A 19,862-nucleotide genomic window follows, 5' to 3' on the forward strand; every position below is an offset into this window, starting at 1 on the left:
TGTGAAAGTATCATTTTAAAGTCAGTTGCATGCTTTCTATGGTGTTATGTTTGAGTTTCAGTGTGTTTTTGAAAATAACGTATACTTGATGTGTGGTGATATTTTGGTTCTCAGTAATGTTCCAAATTTACGCTTGTGAAAAACAGTATGTTGTTTGTGGTACTACTGGCTCCCATTTACCAACATTTCACACCCACCCTAGACGTAGGTTATGGAATCAAAAATCTCGTGGGATATTCATTGTATGGCCCACAGCCTATAAAGGGAAACAACGGGACTTTGGACACAGTGTGAGTCCAAACAAACTTAGAGGAAAATGGACATGAAAAAACAAAAACTAGCAAAAAAAACCCAACAAATTAACATACGCGTAGGTCGCAGGACGTACTGATGGTCGGGATCAGACGCATCTTCACCAGACTGTGAGGAAGCAGGGTGACCGTGGACAACTGGGGGACTTTGGGGCTTAAATGGACCTTTGGGGAATGTTTAACTGACTTCACGGGTCCAGGATCGTCACCTCTCCACCTGTCACACTGCTTAGTGGTTAGTGCGACCGATGGACTTGACAACTATTTGGTGAATCGTCTCTCTGTCTCTGTCTGGTTTGACATTTCTTTGTTTTGCTTTGTTTTATTTTTTAATTATTTTATTTTCTGAGTTTGTTTGGAGCAGATGATCATCCCTCTGAGTCCAGTCTGCTGAAGGCTTCTTCCTGTGAGGGCGTTTTTCCTGACCTCTTTGTCTCCTTGGGGTGACTCATGTTGTGATGTATTATTTATCAAAACTAGTAAATAATTTTTTTAGTACTGCGACAAAACTGAATCATTGAGTCCAGCTTTGAATTCGTCTAAGATCTTAGCAAGGTGCAATCTACAAGAGCAAGTTTCAACATGATCCACTGAGTTCCAGTGTTCTGGCCACAGTTAGAATGGAAACATACAAGAGTCGAGCAGTTTGTACAGGGGTCAAAAGTTTACATCGCTTCAGTTTAGGCAAAAACATCATGAGAATTACTGGCTGACCTCATAGGATTAATAAATGGAATAGTTTTGACTGTGTTGAATGTTTGGTCTCCAAAGTAAAGGTCAAACAACATGTCATTGGATTCTATGACATGTGACATATGTTAGCCTGTAACATGATAACTAACCATAACAGATGGTGCAAACTAGTCCTTTGAAAAACCAGATTAACTCATCAAATAATGTGCATCTTTTTTTTTTTTTTTTTTTACCAAAACTGGAGAAATTTTTGACCCCTGTACAAATTGAAATTGACCTTTGACACCCTTTTGCTGTTTTTACCCCATAACTCCAGAACATTCAGTCATAAATAGTCCAAATGATAGCTTTTGGAATCGTTAGGGTCAGACAATTAATGTGGTGCAGCTTCCAATATGATTGGAGAACTTTGAAATTCTGAGCCCTGTGTAATCCCTCATTCTAATCCAATTACATTTGTTCTGCAAATCTGATTGGTTAATGGTTTGAGATTTCTGATCACTAAATATCACGATGACAGTGACAAAATATTCGACGTTTCACATTTGATGTATTACTCTGCGCCCTGACCGTGTAGCTGCGCAGATGTCAATAATGGAGCTGTCAGCTGAGCGCGAGAGAAACGATGCTGTTGCTATGGTAAACTTCATTGACTGAATTACTTACAGAAAAATAAACTGTGCAAACGATAGACTTGGACTAGAATGGGAATAACCTCCTTGTGTCTGGTAATTTGCAGATGTTAATGTTGGATTACGGTCACAAATTGAGTTTTACTGACGATGCGTTAATCCCTTGTTGACCCCTATCTGGCTACACATGTCACCCTGGATGGCCACCATACATTTGTCGGTCATCGTCCACTGAGGCTGGACTGTAAGTGTTGTTTGGTCTCTGGACCAAAAACCTGCCTGACCCATGGACTACTTTGGTCCTACTCGGCTCTCTGGAGGTAAACCGCTGTGACGGCATCCTGGGTGGACATGGACGGTTCGAATTTACATTAAACTCTGGACCAGCTGAAGTGATGTACAGGTGACACGTGGCGTAATGAGGCATGTGCACACGTACCTGATGACACTGTTGCAGGAGGCACAGAGCGGCGTGCGGCTGCTGGCGGCGAACCTCTCCGCTCTTTGGGCCACGCCTCTCGCCACTGGCATGAAAGGGGCGGGGCTGGTGGTGATGGGAGCGGGGCTGGGCGTGATGGGGGCGGGGCTGTGTACAGAAGATGAAGCCTGGGAGCGACTGGGGATGTACGGTGGAGGTGGAGGAGCAGCCTGGGGTAGCGGTGGCACCTTCATGGTGGTGGTGGTGGTTTTACCAGGATCAAACTTCTCAGCAAAGTTGGTGTCGGTTACCCAGGGGGGTCTGTTAGAGTCAGATGAAGCACCTAGAGGCGGGGCTGGAGCTGCCACTGGAGGGCGGGGCTGATGCAGGACTGATGCAGGGGGAGGAGCTACAGAGTAATGGCAGCACACGGTTTAAGATCAGCACAGAGTGATGGTGGCGGTTATTCTGCCGGCTCTCACCTGGCTGTGACGGGTAGATGCAGGCTGTGCTGACCACCTTGTGAGGGGCGGAGCCAAGGGGGATCTGGATGGAGCTCTGCTGAGTGGGTGGGGTTTGGTGAATGGGAGGCTGCTGATATTGTTGTGGGATTGGCTGATATTGTTGGGGAGGCGGGGCTTGTGGGGCATGATGCACGCCTGGTGGCTGATTGTAATGGCTGCAGGAGAAAAAAGCAGTCGTTGATCATTTCATCAGTCAGGAGACAGACTTGTGGACAGTTTAAACTCAGTGCTCAAAACTACACTCGACATGACTGCACCACCTGTGTTAAAACCGCGCTCCCCCAAATCACTGTCACCTTGGTTCAGTGATTATCTGCGTGACCTCAAGCATAAAGCAAGAGGTCTAGAACGGAAATGGCGAAGTTCAAAATTAGAAGTATTTCACCTTGCGTGGCGTGATGCTATCTTAGACTATAATCATGTATTATTGGCAACAAAGTGGACTTACTACTCTGATTTGATCAACAAAAACAAGCATAACTCAAAGTTCTTGTTCCACACGGTGGCAACACTTATTCATGGACAACCACCTGTAGTTCGCTCTCCTTTTACAGCACAAGATTTCCTGGATTACTTTGAGAAGAAAATAGAAGACATCAGGTTAAACATATCCCAGCATGCCTTAATCCAGCCACTACACCCTGCTATTGAGGTGGGCGCCACTACTGAGGTATTACCTAGATTTACAGAATTTGATAGTATCTCACTAGGCATGCTGACAAAACTCGTAACATCTACAAAAAGCACAACCTGTTTATTTGATCCTATACCAACAAAACTGTTTAAGGACCTGTGGTCCACTCTTGGGCCGACTGTGCTGGAAATGATTAATCTTTCTTTAACTTCTGGATATGTTCCTAACTGTTTCAAATCTGCAGTGATTAAACCATTACTTAAGAAACCTAATCTTGACCCTAGTGTAGTGAAAAACTATAGTCTGATATCAAATCTATCATTTTGCTCTAAAATTCTGGAAAAAGTGGTTTCACTCTTACTGAGAATAATCTCTTTGAGCCACTGCAGTCTGCTTTTAGAAAATATCATTCCACAGAGACGGCTCTCACTAAAGTGGTGAATGATCTTCTGCTTGCAATGGATTCGGACACCACTACAGTTTTGGTGCTGTTAGATCTCAGTGCTGCATTTGATATCGTGGATCATCATATTCTACTTGATAGGCTGGAAAATCATTTAGGGATTACTGCGAGTGCCGCACGCCTCTCTGTGCCCCAGTCTTTCTCACTTTTATACAGTAACACTACCTCTAACCTTAGTGACATGAAATTTGGAGTTCCACAGGGGTCTGTCTTAGGCCCCATGTTTTTTCCCCTTTATATAGCACCCCTTAGGCACATATTGCATCGTTTTGGGATTACCTTTCACTGCTATGCTGATGATACTCAGTTATACATGCTGATAACTGCTGGTCATTTCATCCACATAAAATCTTTAGAAGATTGGCTTGCATCAGTGAAAAGCTGGATTTCTAGAAACTTCCTACTTTTAAACTCTGAGAAGACTGAAATGATGGTTCTTGGTCCAGTGAGACACCAGCATCAATTTGACCAGCTAATGCTTAGTCTAGGCTCATGTGTCATACATCACACTGACAAAGTGAGGAACCTTGGGGTAATTTTTGATCCTTCATTGTCTTTTGACCTCCACATTAGAAATATTACTAGGAAGCTTTCTTCCACCTGCGAAATATAGTGAAGATTCGTCCCATCATGTCTATGGCTGATGCTGAGACCCTGATTCGTGCGTTTATCTCTTCTTGATTGGACTACTGCAATGTTCTATTTTCTGGTTTACCACAGACCAGCATTAGGGCTCTCCAATTGGTTCAAAATGCTGCTGCCAGACTTTTGACAGGAAGCATGTTGGGAAAGTGTAGTGACACGGACCCACAACAGGGGGCGTAAATGAACGGACAATGAAAGAGTCGAATATGAACACTTTACTGTCGTGAATGAGCACAACCACAATACAGAGGAATGTAAAATTTTGCAAACAGTCAATCACAAAGGTGACGTGTGGGCAGGCTCGAGGATAGAAGACGTCTGTCCTGAGAAGAACCGGAACCACACGATTTCCTCCGCCACCGAACCTGGAGAATACTGGAGCCGCCAAGTCCCGAGTCCCCAGGTGGCCACCGTCTCCGAATGTCAGATCTGGTACTGCTGGCGAGGAGCAGAGACAATCAGATGTGGGTGTGTGAACACCCAGTAACAACAAAGGTGGAGATTCCACTTCCACCTCAAATCCAGAAAACTGGTACGTGCAGTAGTAGTTAGTACTTATCTGTTGTGTGTTGGGGGGTTTGGCTGGACATTTGGGTGTTCTTTTCTTTTCTTTGCTCTCCAGGTGGTATGCAAACTGATTTATTGTCTGTGGAGAAGGTGCTGGCAGAAGAGTCCTTCACCCTCATCAACGTAATGTGCAGCACCTGTGGATGGTGCTCACGTGCAACCTTAAAGACTTTCAGCTGAAGCAGATAATGAGATGGCGTTCTGCATTTAAGCCATGTGTGATTCAAGCAGAATTGCCGGGAACTCGACCTTGTGATGTTCGTTTGTGAGACGCTGAGGACCGCGCCTGGGTTTGACACATCATGCCTGTGAAGGAGGACGGGTGAGGGACACATGCTGTCAGCACACATCAGAGGTGATTTGATTGTCTGAATAATTGTTAACAGTAACTTGGTATTTTGTTACGCAGTATATGTGAATATTGATGAGAATTGTGCAGCTCGCTTCTCACTGCCGTGGCGTGCGGACTGATGATCCTCCACCTGTTGTGAGAAGCTGCTCATTTACATAAAGCTTAAATTCAGACCTGAATGTGTTGCTGATAGTGTGTGCCTTTGAAGGATATTAGTTGTAGCTGCTGACTTACCTCACCTTTTCTATCCTTCGCAGAGTCGGTTTGTCGTGTCCACCTGGGGGGTGTTTGGCAGTGAACGTGGGTCCAGAAGCGCCGGGCTTCGATCCTTTTGGGCGCTGGAGAGCGCGCCGTCCTTCACTCCGCCAGACAGACGCATTTTTCGTTTGTACACTTTGTTATGCACCAAAGGGGGAAAATAAATTGTTTTGTTATTGGAACCGCTTTCTGGTTGTTTTGGCGCTGGGTTCCGTCAGACGCAGGTCTGCTCCGCAACCCACGTCGACACATAACACTTATCAACACTTTGGTGTGGGGAGCGAAGACGTCAGCTCTCCACGTATCACAAACTCAGCCTCCAGCTGCGAGCACTCACAGAACTGACTGCAAACGACACAGAAGCAAACACTGTCTGAAAAGACAAAAACAACGGCTGAGAAAGTTACCTTCACAGGTCGAAGATATCTCGGCAACGGGGTGGAGATGACGTCCGGGTTTTATGGAGTAGCATGATGAAGTGTAGATGGGTGACAGCTGTCATGAGATGATGAGTGACAGCTGTCACCCCCAGCTGTGTCCGTAGCGGCAGCGCCCTCTCTTGCCTGAAGCCCGCACTTCAGGCAGGGCGCCCTCTGGCGGTGGCCAGCAGTACCTCCTCTTCTGGCGGCCCACACAACAAAGCAGAAAGTTTGACCACATTACACCCATTTTGGTGTCTCTTCACTGGCTTCCTGTCCCAGTGAGATCAGATTTTAAGGTTCTGCTACTAGTCTATAAAATTGTTCATGGACTGGCACCTCCTTACCTAGCTGACCTAATTAAACCTTATGTACCGGCCTGGGCTTTACGTTCTCAGGGTGCAGGACTACTTTGTGTCCCTAAGGTGAATAAGAAGTCTGTGGGTCACAGAGCTTTCTCTTATCGTGCCCCTGTTCTGTGGAATGATCTCCCTGCATCAATAAAACAGTCAGATTCTGTGGAGATTTTCAAGTCCAGACTTAAGACGCACTTATTTTCCCTTTCGTATGTGCAGCATACTGGTATAGTATGTTACTATGCTTTTCACTCTTTTAATTAATTTTATTAGTAAACGGAGCGTGGCGCGGCCTCAACTGTATCTAAAGTCTGCGTCTTTTAGTGAAGCTTAGGGCTAGTGGCCGGCGATCACCTTAGTATTTCTTCTGTTTTTCTTGTTGCTTAATGCTGACAAATTATACTGTATTTGTCTTTCTGATGCCTGATTGTTTTTTTTTTTCTCTCTGTTTAAGGTGCAGCTCCATCCAGAGATGGGTGTGGTGTCTGTTTCTGAAACCCTCCTGTTCTGTGCACCAACATTTCCTGTATATTCGTTTTGTAATTTGTGTCTGTATCATGGCCCAAGCAGAGGGTCGTCCCTTTGAGTCTGGTCTGCTTGAGGTTTCTTCCTCAAATCATCAGAGGGAGTTTTTTCTTACCACTGTCACCTGTGTTGTTGCTCTGGGGGTTGGTAAAATTAGAACTTACTTGTGTGAAGCACCTTGAGGCAACTTTGTTGTGATTTGGTGCTATATAAATTAAATAAATTGAAATTGAATCGAAAGTGAGAATTTGAACATAGTCATGAGGGATGTTCAGGAGACACTTAGTCCTGGATGATTGTTGTGTGGTTTCACTGTGCTGTATCGTTCAATGATGCAAAATCTGTTCAAATGACTGTCAGAAGGTCAAAAGTCATGTTTCTCAATCAAGACCCAGTGAATCGATGTCACCAGCTGAGCTGCGTCTGATGTCAACAAAGTAGTTACTAAACACATTCTTTTTCTTTTTCCTGTTTGCAGCACAGTGAGTTAGTGGTTAGCACTGCTGCCTCACAGCAAGACGGTCATGCGTTTGATTCCCATCTGTGGCCTTTCTGTGTGGAGTTTGTGTGTTCTCCACGTGTTTGTGTGGGTTCCCTCTGGGTGCTCCGACTTCCTCCCACATCCAAAGACATGCAGGTTAGATGGACTGGAAACTTTAAATTGTCTGTAGGTGTGAATGTGTTTGTCTGTATGTGTCCCTGAGACAGACTGGTGTCCTGTCCCAGAACTTCGCCTCATGCCCTGTGACTGCTGGGATAGGTTCCAGCACCCCAAGACCTGATCTTGGGTAACCGGTTGAAGATGTGTGTGTGATTGCTTTCCCAAGATTTCAGGAAGTGGCTTTATGACATCACAAAGACCCTTTCATATGCTGCACCAAGACCTTTGAAGCCATGTTTCTTTCCACGTCCGTGAATTTGGAGGCTGAAAAAATATCAGAACAATAAACAAATGAAACACTTAGCAAATTTTTTTGTTTTTAAAATAATTAACTTAATCATGTTGTCATTTTGATGAATTCTGCTGTGATGAATTTGATCGAGGAAAAACACAAATTAATTTATACTTTCATTTATGCCAATATTCATTTTCATCCATAAACAAGTTTACTGTGAAACATTAAGATGTTTGTAATTTTTGTTGGACTTTGTTTCGAGGTTCAAAGTGTTGCGCTACTTTCTGACATCCACTTGGTGTCACTTTGAGTTTAAGAAGGATTCAAACCTTAAACAAATGATTTCATTCAATGAGGGCAAAACATTTGAAATGTCAGAAAAACATCAGAAAAATGTTTAGTGAAAGAAGAAATGAAGAAAACAGAGAATAAAAATTGTTAGCACAGACGAACTGTTAAAAATATAAAAAACAAGTGAAGATTTTCAGCCTTTAGCGTCAGTTCAGCACTAAGCTAGCCAAGGAAAAAACAGGCCGCAGGTTATTCAGACGATGATATTAAGAACTGTTATGTGCTTTTGAAGGCAGCAACACTTTCAGAGTTAAGGGTTCAATTCCCACCATTCACCCATAAGAGCACTTGCATAGCTGGAGTGTTAGCCGCTGTCAACAAAGTGCTCAGAAAAAGCTGCAGGTGGCGCTACCTGGAGACGGCGGCTTTGTGCTGGACAGCGTAGCCAGCAGCTGACTGTCGCTTCAGGCTGTGGGTGAAGAAACAACAGCAGAGGTCACTATGAGGATCTGTAACGGACCTGACGGGTCCGCGGGCCCTTTATCTCAGGTCAGTACCCCATAAAAACAAAAACCTGATCAAGAATTTTAAAATTACAAAACAGAACCAGTTTTGGTTCCCTTCAGTTTGTGGCTGTCTACCGGCACCCTAATACTTCCACCAGTTTTTAGTTCTTCTGGAGCTTCTTGTGCTCCTAATGTCGTTCAGGACCCAGGTCTTCTCCACGGTCAGGAAACACTGTATGAATGCCTCAAAAAGCTGAAGATTCTCCCTGGACATCTGGAACCTCATGTGTTTCTGATTGGCTGTGAGAACCTATTGTGCCAAACGTTTTGTCATTCCCAGTTCTTCTGTTAGAACCACCTGAACTCTCTCCTGGGAAACACCTGGAGTACTGACTGTACTTACTTCTGTCAGTGAGGACCGTATCATGGACCTTCTGGATCATACTGGCGGGGTTTGCAGGTCTGGGTCTTCCTGATCTTGCTCCATCCTGGACTTTTGTTCCATTCCTCTTGAATTTGGCTGACTAGTGTTTAACTGCAGCATAAGACGGGGTGTCCTTCCCTAATGTCATTGTCATGTCCTTATGGATCGCCGCTGGAGACATTCCCCTTTTTGGTGAGACACTGAATCACAGCTCGTCCACCAGATTTGTCCATTCTGACACTCTGACACACCTCACTGAAATATTGAGTCCTCAACATTGAACCCAGTGAGTCAAAACTTCACACATTCTCCAGAGACGTTTGTTCCTCAGAATGCAGAAGATGGAGAAGCACGTAATTCGGCTGCACCAACCATCAGGAGTCCACAGACTAAAGGTGAACAAGGTCGATATGAATTTTCTTCACTAAAACTGGGGGTGTAACGACACAAAAATCACGGTTCAGTACGTACCTCGGTTCTGAGGTCACGGTTTGGTTCATTTTCAGTACAGTTTGGGAACAAAATGCAAAACCTAAATTTGCTTGTTGTTTAAACCAATAATTTATTGTAACATTATACAAACAGGAAAATAAAATAATTGCAAAGTGCTGCCTGGTAATAAGTTAAATAAAATGTTCTCAAAGAAATGACAAATGTATGAAATATTATAAAAAATAAATTCCTAGTAAACAGCTTTTAACAAAACCTTTCCACAAGTAAAGAGCAGCATGAACCCTGTTCAGTTTTATTCAACCTTAATATTTTTTGCCAGAAAAATTAACTTGTCCAAAACTGTCACACTCTATCAGGGATTAAAAAAAAAGAAAAGAATTAATGTTAAGGAATCCCTTTACTTTTGTACAATTTATTTTATTTTGTATCTCTTTCTATTAACTGTTTGTTTAATGTTTGTTAATATATCTTTTTAAATAAAGTTTTGAAAACAAAAGGTCTGTAGGCTGAGCGAGTCCGAGTGAGGAGGATTGTAGATATCCCTCCGCTCAGCGCTTTCAGGCTGCTGCAGGCAGCAGAGGAGGAGGAGACCCGCTGCTGCTCGGTGACAACAGAGACTTTCAATTTCAGTTGTCAAACATAAGAAAATTCTCCGGTAATGCCAGGAATGTCAGGCTCCTGGGTTGTGGGGCTGGTTTTGGTGTTCGGTTTGTCTCTTTTTCTACTTTTATGCTTGGGTTTACTCTGTGCTGTTGTCTCTTGGCTTCTTCTCTTGGTTCTTGGTGTTGGGTGTCTCCTTCCGTCTGGCCACGCCCCAGTTCTGGGAGTTTCTCTACACACCTGTTCTGTGTTGCTGTTAATCACTTGGGTACTTTATAAGCTTCACGGTTTGACTCTGTCCATTGCCAGTTTGTTGCATCTTGTGCCTTCTTACCAGCTCCATTCTTGTATTCTTGCCTTGCTTTGTGTGCCTCATCGGTTTATGACGACTACCTGCTTGTATTTTGACCACGCTTTTTGCCTGATGTTCTTGATCCCGTTGCTTTGTTTGGACTGCCTATCCATGTACCGACCCCAGCCTGTTTACCAAGTAAACATTTTTCCTCCACTGAGCTGTGTACCTGCGTTGTGCATTTGCATCCAGCCTGTCCTGCCTATCAAGCCTGATAAGGAAAAGAAGCTAGATTTGTTGCTTTTGAGAAAATAAGTCGTCAAGACGGTTTGGAAAGTCACCAGATTTAGCGAGAAAGTCGCAAAGTTGGCAACACTGAATGTAAATACACGAAAGGCGAACTTACCCGTGCACAGCCCTGTACCGAACCGAACGTCCTATACCGAAACGGTTCAATACAAATACATGTATCGTTACACCCTTAACTAAAACTTCAGACTTCAAGTTGTTTTCAGAGTTCAAGTTTTTTTCCTGACGAGTGAAGACTGAAACCCATTAAATTGTAAACCAGTGGGAAAAAAACAGTTTTTCTGATGAAAATCATTCTAATTTAATCACTGATGGCAAAAACAGGTTAGAAACAGACCGTTCTATTAACATGGATGGCGGTCGGCACTCGTCGAAAGACATTCTAGCTATACAATTTCATGACCTCCACAAAGAATTTTGTTTTCACCTATAGTCATCTGGTTGTCAGCGGGATATTGCAAAAAGTGCTCAGGTTTTCAAATGGTGTTTTTGTGCTTTATGAACCTATAAAATATATCTGGCAAGGTGAGGAGCAGGGCGGACGTTCAGGCAATGAAGAGAGCAGAACATTCAGGCAATGAAGAGAGCAGAACGTTCAGGTAATGAAGGGAGCAGAACATTCAGGCATTGAAAAGAGTGGAACGTTCAGGCAGTGAAAAGAGAGGAACGTTCAGGCAATGAAGAGAGCGGAACGTTCAGGCAGTGAAAAGGGCAGAACGTTCAGGCAATGAAGAGGGCAGAATGTTCAGGCAGTGACAAGGGTGGATCATTCAGGCAGTGAAAAGGGCGGAATGTTCAGGCAATGAAGAGGGCTGTATGTTCAGGCAAGAAGCTGTAAAGTTAGCTGAGTGGTATACTGTGTAATTGGCTGTCTAGAGAAGATATTTAAGCTTATGACCAGGGGGTCCTGGGTTCAAATCTCAGAATCACTCAGAATGTGCATCTGAATGAGTGAATGTGAGGTTTCATTATATAGTGCTGTTCCATCTGGAGCAGACACTCAAGAAGCACTATAAAAACAGACCATTTTACATTCAGGGTGAGGAGCAGGCAGAACAGTCAGGTGATAGGTAGAGTAGGATGCACAGGTGAGAAATAAGGTGGCATGTTCAAGTGAGGAGCAAAGCAGAATGATCAGGTAAATAGCAGGAGAGGATTTTTCCAGTGAGGGGAGTTGGACGGCTAAAGAACAGAACATCCTCAGTTTAATTCCTCAATCAGCAAGGAAAATTTCAGTAAGGTTTCCTTGAATAAGATGCTTAATCCCCAAGTTACTCCTGGTGTGCAGTTGAACATCTTGCATGGAAGTACACTGGCAATGGTGTGTTAGTACGCGTGTCAATGGGTGGATGTGACACATCAGATGGAAAAATGCTACAGATGCATAGTTCATTTAGAACCAGAGTGCAACTTTTAGATGAGGAACAGGGTGGGATCTTCAAATGGGGTGCAGAACTGTGTGCTCTGGTGAGGAGCATGAGAAGTGTGATGGTCCGTTAAGGTGAAGAGCGTGAGGAGGGGGCAGCATGTTCAGGTGAGGAGCATGAGGAGCAGGATGGTCCATTAAGATGAAGAGCATGAGGAGTGGAGAGGTCCGTTCAGGTGAGGAGTGTGAGGAGAAGGGCGGTCCATTAAGGTGAAGACCATGATGAGTGGGGCGGCATGTTCAGGTGAGGAGCGTGAGGAGCGGGGCGGCATGTTCAGGTGAAGAGCGTGAGGAGCGGGGCGGCATGTTCAGGTGAGCAGCGCGAGGAGCAGGGCGGCATGTTCAGATGAGGAGCGTGAGGAGTGGGGCGGCATGTTCAGGTGAAGAGCGTGAGGAGCGGGGCGGCATGTTCAGGTGAGGAGTGTGAGAAGCGCGGCGGCATGTTCAGGTGAAGAGCGCGAGGAGCGGGGCGGCATGTTCAGGTGAGCAGCGCGAGGAGCGGGGCGGCATGTTCAGATGAGGAGTGTGAGGAGCGGGGCGGCATGTTCAGATGAGGAGTGTGAGGAGCGGGGCGGCATGTTCAGGTGAAGAGCGTGAGGAGCGGGGCGGCATGTTCAGGTGAGGAGCGCGAGGAGCGGGGCAGCATGTTCAGGTGAGGAGCGCGAAGAGCGGGGCGGCATGTTCAGGTGAGGAGCGCGAAGAGCGGGGCGGCATGTTCAGGTGAGCAGCGTGAGGAGCGGGGCGGTATGTTCAGGTGAGGAGCGTGAGGAGCGGGGCGGTCCGTTCAGGTGAGGAGCATGAAGAGAGGGACGGCATGTTCAGGTGAGGAGCGTGAGGAGCGGGGCAGTATGTTCAGGTGAGCAGCGTGAGGAGCAGGACGGTATGTTCAGGTGAAGAGCGGGGCGGTATGTTCAGGTGAAGAGTGGGGCGGTATGTTCAGGTGAGGAGCGTGAGGAGCGGGATGGTATGTTCAGGTGAGCAGCGTGAGCAGCGGGGCAGTCCGTTCAGGTGAGGAGCGCGAGGAGCGGGGCGGCATGTTCAGGTGAGGAGCGCGAAGAGCGGGGCGGCATGTTCAGGTGAGGAGTGTGAGGAGCGGGGCGGCATGTTCAGGTGAGCAGCGTGAGGAGCGGGGTGGTATGTTCAGGTGAGGAGTGTGAGGAGCGGGGCGGCATGTTCAGGTGAGGAGCGCGAGGAGCGGGGCGGCATGTTCAGGTGAGGAGCGCGAAGAGCGGGGCGGCATGTTCAGGTGAGGAGCTCGAGGAGCGGGGCAGCATGTTCAGGTGAGCAGCGTGAGGAGCGGGGCGGTATGTTCAGGTGAGGAGCGTGAGGAGCGAAGCGGTCCATTCAGGTGAGGAGCGTGAGGAGAGGGACGGCATGTTCAGGTGAGGAGCGTGAGGAGCGGGGCAGTATGTTCAGGTGAGGAGCGTGAGGAGCGGGGCGGTCCGTTCAGGCGAGGAGCATGAAGAGAGGGACGGTCCGTTCAGGTGAGGAGCGTGAAGAGAGGGACGGCATGTTCAGATGAAGAGCGTGAGAAGCGGGGCGGTATGTTCAGGTGATGAGCGCGAGGAGCGGGGCGGCATGTTCAGGTGAGGAGCGCGAGGAGCGGGGCGGCATGTTCAGGTGAGGAGCGTGAGGAGCGGGGCGGCATGTTCAGGTGAGCAGCGGGAGGAGCGGGGCGGCATGTTCAGGTGAGGAGCGCGAAGAGCGGGGCGGCATGTTCAGGTGAGGAGTGTGAGGAGCGGGGCGGCATGTTCAGGTGAGCAGCGTGAGGAGCGGGGCGGTATGTTCAGGTGAGGAGTGTGAGGAGCGGGGCGGCATGTTCAGGTGAGGAGCGCGAGGAGCGGGGCGGCATGTTCAGGTGAGGAGCGCGAAGAGCGGGGCGGCATGTTCAGGTGAGGAGCTCGAGGAGCGGGGCAGCATGTTCAGGTGAGCAGCGTGAGGAGCGGGGCGGTATGTTCAGGTGAGGAGCGTGAGGAGCGAAGCGGTCCATTCAGGTGAGGAGCGTGAGGAGAGGGACGGCATGTTCAGGTGAGGAGCGTGAGGAGCGGGGCAGTATGTTCAGGTGAGGAGCGTGAGGAGCGGGGCGGTCCGTTCAGGCGAGGAGCATGAAGAGAGGGACGGTCCGTTCAGGTGAGGAGCGTGAAGAGAGGGACGGCATGTTCAGATGAAGAGCGTGAGAAGCGGGGCGGTATGTTCAGGTGATGAGCGCGAGGAGCGGGGCGGCATGTTCAGGTGAGGAGCGCGAGGAGCGGGGCGGCATGTTCAGGTGAGGAGCGTGAGGAGCGGGGCGGCATGTTCAGGTGAGCAGCGGGAGGAGCGGGGCGGCATGTTCAGGTGAGGAGCGCGAGGAGCAGGGCGGCATGTTCAGGTGAGGAGCGTGAGGAGCGGGGCGGCATGTTCAGGTGAGCAGCGTGAGGAGCGGGGCGGTATGTTCAGGTGAGGAGCGTGAGGAGCGGAGCGGTCCGTTCAGGTGAGGAGCATGAAGAGAGGGACGGCATGTTCAGGTGAGGAGCGTGAGGAGCGGGGCGGTATGTTCAGGTGAGCAGCGTGAGGAGCGGGACAGTATGTTCAGGTGAGGAGCGTGAGGAGCGTGAGGGGCGGGGCTTGAGTCTGAAGCTGTCTGAGATCCGCCGCCTACCTGCTCCTCCTCTGCGCCTCCTCCTCCTCTTCTGCTGTCACTAAAATACCAGAGAGGAGACATGAATGAGTCAAAGAGTCAAACGCTGATCATGTCAAAGCATTAAATATGACACTTTGACATGGACACGAGACAAAATATGACATCGTGTCAGGGGGAGGAGCCACTTACAGGATTCAGTCCCGGTCATGTGGGCGAGGGCACGGAAGGACTTGGACTGCGTGTTGGAGGTGTGGCTGCCCCACTGGGCGGAGTCTGGGTCCTTGTCCTTGCTGTGGACGGCCTGATAAACTGGGGACGAGCTGTCCAAGCCACGATCTGGAACTGGAAGAGAACTGCAACCACAGACAGGGGGCGCCGCATCCCCCGGAAACCAAACCAAGTCAGCAGCAGCATGACGGAGTCAAAGCTGAGACAAAGTCCAGGAACCTTGATGGTACCATGTAGGAACTAAGGAACTACTAGACACAGGTCTACTTTATATATCATCAAGAAAGTGTTTGAAAAATATGAGATCAATGAAAAAAATTCACAAAATAGAAAAACTTTAAGCTGATTTGATTTGCCACCTGAATATATTTTTGGAGCAAAGCTGAATTACTTTGAAACTGTGAGTAAAAAGTCATAATATATAATAATAATAATTTGTTATATTAATATTTTACTGTTAAACTGAATACAAATGTTTGTTCAGAATTATTGGGCTTTGTTTTAAACATATACACACAGATGTACATAATGTGTACCAAATATTCTGAATTAAATTTACTAACCTTCGTGCGCATGCGTGAGTTTTTTCATGCCTGTCGGTTGCATCATTCGCAATCGACAGGTATAAAGTTTGCATTAATGTTATCTTAGTTCTTCCTGGGTGGTTCTTATGGCAACTGATCCAATCTCAAGCAAGGACTATTTGTATATAAAAATGTATTTCCTAAAATGATACATTTTGGGTTTCAAATGAAATTTATGTAGCTTTTTACCCCTCGAAATCCTCAAAAAAGCTTCTGCCCCCCTGAGCCCCCCACGAGGGCGTTGCCCCTCGACCCCACTGGACCCCCAACTCAAGGATTTGAACCCCCCTTTCACATTCCTATATACGGCCCTGTCTCAGCCACTGAATTTGAAGTGTGTGTGCCGTGGTATGGTGGCTGGGAAGTGCAAATCAATCAGTCGTGAAAACTCAAAGTAAAACAGCAAAAAGATGTTTCGATAAGACTGGTCAGTGTTCCACTGACTTTTCATTTCTACTTTGTCAGAATTTATAACAGAAAGCTCAGATGTTCAAAGTGTGTCACATGAAGTGTTTTATTTTTGACGTCTGACAGAAGGAGAAAATTCAGGCGACTTTTTAATATTTCACTTTAATTTAGCTTTAGTGTGAACGAACATTTGTTGAGAAAAAAGAAGAAAAACTTTCTCTTCCGTGCATCATTCTGACTGTGAGACATGAGAGGTGAATGAATGAATGAATGAATGAACAGCACAGACAATTAATGTAATGCTCAGAGAGCGAAAAACAGGAACACAAAACCAGTTTGGAACACGTTTTCTAATAAAACGTGGTCAAATGACCACACGCCAACCTAGCACACGCCAACCTAGCACACGCCAACCGACCACACGCCAACCGACCACCCGTCAACTGACCACACGTCAACTGACCACACGCCAACCGACCACATGCCAACCGACCACATGTCAACTGACCACATGTGAACTGACCACACGCCAACTGACCACATGCCAACCGACCACACGTCAACTGACCACATGTCAACTGACCACACGCCAACCGACCACACGCCAACCGAATACACGCCAACTGACCACAAGTCAACTGACCACACGCCAACCGACCACACGCCAACCGACCACATGCCAACCGACCACATGTCAACTGACCACAAGTCAACGACCACATGTCAACCGACCACACGTCAACTGACCACACGTCAACTGACCACATGTCAACTGACCACACGCCAACCGACCACATACCAACCGACCACACGTCAAGTGACCACACGTCAACTGACCACATGTCAACTGACCACACGCCAACCTAGCACATGTCAACCGACCACACGCCAACCGACCACACGCCAACCTAGCACATGTCAACCTAGCACATGTCAACCCACCACACGCCAACCGACCACATGTCAACCTAGCACGTCAACCAACCACATGCCAACCAACAACACACCAACCTAGCACGTCAATCGACCACACGCCAACCGACCACACGCCAACTGACCACATGTCAACCTAGCACATGTCAACCGACCACACGCCAACCTTGCACGTCAATCGACCACACGCCAACCGACCACACGCCAACCTTGCACGTCAATCGACCACACGCCAACCGACCACACGCCAACTGACCACATGTCAACCTAGCACATGTCAACCGACCACACGCCAACCTTGCACGTCAATCGACCACATGCCAACCGACCACACATCAACTGACCACACGCCAACCGACCACACGCCAACCGACCACACGCCAACTGACCACAAGTCAACTGACCACACGCCAACCGACCACACGCCAACCGACCACATGCCAACCGACCACATGTCAACTGACCACACGTCAACGACCACATGTCAACCGACCACACGTCAACTGACCACACGTCAACTGACCACATGTCAACTGACCACACGCCAACCGACCACATACCAACCGACCACACGTCAACTGACCACACGTCAACTGACCACATGTCAACTGACCACACGCCAACCGACCACATGTCAACCGACCACACACCAACCGACCACACGCCAACCGACCACATGTCAACCTAGCACATGTCAACCCACCACACGCCAACCGACCACATGTCAACCTAGCACATGTCAACCAACCACATGCCAACCGACAACACACCAACCTAGCACGTCAATCGACCACACGCCAACCGACCACACGCCAACTGACCACATGTCAACCTAGCACATGTCAACCGACCACACGCCAACCTTGCATGTCAATCGACCACATGCCAACCGACCACACATCAACTGACCACACGCCAACCGACCACGCGCCAACCTAGCACGTCAACTGACCATATATCAATATAACTAACAAAGCATTTAATATAACTAACAAAAAATTCTATAACATATATACGTGTGTATATATTATTATTATTATTATTATTATTATTATTATCTAGCAATCATCAGTCAAAGTTTCTTTCTATAGCCCTTTCCACATCTCAGAGGGTGACCAAAGTGCTTCACAGTCAGATAAAAAACGAGAATAACTTAAAATCAAATTAAAAACAGACACCAATAAAAATATACATCCAAAATATTGGCACCGCACGGGCTGCGGCACGCTTGGCCTGCCGGTACCTGTCAGCTGCCTCTGGGGTCCCACCTACCAACAAAGATAAGTAGGACTCTTTCTTCAGCTTGACGGCATCCCTTACTTCCGGTGTCCACCATCGGGTTCGGGGATTGCCGCCGCGACAGGCACCAGAAACCTTGCGACCACAGCTACGAGCGGCCGCATCAACAATGGAGGTGGAGAACATGGTCCACTCGGACTCCATGTCTCCAACCTCCCCCGGGATCTGGGAGAAGCTCTTCCGGAGGTGGGAGTTGAAGACCTCCCTGACAGAGGGTTCCGCCAGTCGTTCCCAGCAGACCCTCACGATATGTTTGGGCCTGCCAGGTCTGACCGGCTTCCTCCCCTCCCAGCAGATCCAACTCACCACCAGGTGGTGATCGGTCGACAGCTCTGCCCCTCTCTTTACTCGAGTGTCCGAGACACATGGCCGAAGGTCAGATGATACGACTACAAAGTCGATCATCGACCTCCGGCTCAGGGTGTCCTGGTGCCACGTGCACTTATGGACACCCTTGTGCTCAAACATGGTGTTCGTGATGGACAAACTGTGACTAGCACAGAAGTCCAACAACTGAACACCACTCGGGTTCAGATCGGGGAGGCCGTGTTTCCCGATCACCCCCCTCCAGGTCTCACTGTCGCCACGCACATGGGCGTTGAAATCCCCCAGGAGAACAATGGAGTCCCCAGTCGGAGCGCTATCTAGTACCCCTCCCAGGGACTCCAGGAAGGTCGGGTACTCTGCACTGCCACTCGGCCCATAGGCCGAGACAACGGTGAGAGACCTGTCCCCGACCCGAAGGCGTAGGGACGCGACCCTCTCGTTCACTGGAGTGAACTCCAACACATGGCGACTGAGCTGGGGAGCAATAAGCAATGCAACCCCAGCCCTCCGCCTCTCCCCGAGGGCAACGCCAGAAAAATGAAGCATCCAGCCCCTCTACAGGAGTTGGGTAAAACAAACATAAGAATTTTAAAATCAATTCTAACCCGAACCGGAAGCCAGTGCAGAACATAGAGGACTGAGGTGATGTGGTCACGTCTACGAGTGTTAGTTAGCAGACGTGCTGCAGCATTTTGAACCAGCTGAAGTCGACTGAGGGAAGACTGGGAGACTCCAACATAAAGTCCGCTACAATCGTCTAGCCGAGAACTAATAAAAGCATGAATGGCTTTTTCAAGATCTACATGATTTAAAAAAGGCTTCACCTTCACTAAAAGCCGTAGTTAATAAAAGCTCGATTTGACCACAGTGTCAATTTGTTTGTCAAAGTTAAAACTACTGTCAAACATCATCAACAATTTTAACCGACAATCCCCCAACATCCGTTATCTGTGAGTCACCAAACAGAATAATCTCAGTCTTGTCTTCATTTAGGTGCAGGAAATTCAAAGACAACCATTGTTTTATTTCTGCGATACAGCTGGCCACCCTGCTCCCAGTGATCGCATCAGTTTGTTCTAACGGGAGATAGATTTGAATGTCATCTGCATAACAGTGAAATGATATTTTGGGGTTTGTAATGATTAATCTAATTGGCAACATGTACAGGGAAAAGAGAGTGGGGCCAAGGATTGAACCTTGAGGAACACCAGAGACAAGAGAAGCACTTGAAGAGGACAAGTCATCAACCATTACAGAGAAATACTGATCAGAGAGATATGATGTGAACCACTTCAGAACAGAGCCGTCGAGTCCAACATGTTCTTTTAGATGGGACAAGAGGACTGAGTGGTCAACCGTATCGAAGGCCACTGTCAGGTGCAGCGGCACTAAAACCACGAGGCGCTTAGTGTCTACTGACAGTGCAACATTATGGACCTTTAAAAGAGCCCGTTCAGTGCTGGGACAGG

At 47.7% G+C, this 19,862-nt stretch overlaps 1 protein-coding gene and 1 long non-coding RNA gene across 7 annotated transcripts in view; one reads left to right on the forward strand and one right to left on the reverse strand.

Moving 5' to 3' along the window:
• Window positions 1-19,862, reverse strand: part of ldb3a (LIM domain binding 3a) — a 75,437-nt gene that overhangs the window by 12,053 nt on the left and 43,522 nt on the right. For 4 of the 6 annotated variants that reach the window (XM_034184521.1, XM_034184519.1, XM_034184518.1 and 1 more), the window contains 5 exons: window positions 14,804-14,967; window positions 14,633-14,672; window positions 8,397-8,453; window positions 2,537-2,733; window positions 2,076-2,463 (listed from right to left, as the gene is read on the reverse strand). In XM_034184521.1, the coding sequence (XP_034040412.1) occupies window positions 2,076-2,463; window positions 2,537-2,733; window positions 8,397-8,453; window positions 14,633-14,672; window positions 14,804-14,967 (846 nt within the window). The remainder of the gene's footprint in view (window positions 1-2,075; window positions 2,464-2,536; window positions 2,734-8,396; window positions 8,454-14,632; window positions 14,673-14,803; window positions 14,968-19,862) is intronic. The other 2 variants (XM_034184522.1, XM_034184523.1) reach the window with 2 other exon arrangements.
• On the forward strand, window positions 1,252-15,261 carry LOC117523104. The gene is made up of 3 exons (XR_004564421.1): window positions 1,252-1,263; window positions 2,914-2,919; window positions 15,098-15,261. It is a non-coding gene; the product is annotated as an uncharacterized LOC117523104 (long non-coding RNA).

Source organism: Thalassophryne amazonica, chromosome 13 (genome assembly GCF_902500255.1).
Source record: "Thalassophryne amazonica chromosome 13, fThaAma1.1, whole genome shotgun sequence".
NCBI lineage: Eukaryota > Metazoa > Chordata > Actinopteri > Batrachoidiformes > Batrachoididae > Thalassophryne > Thalassophryne amazonica.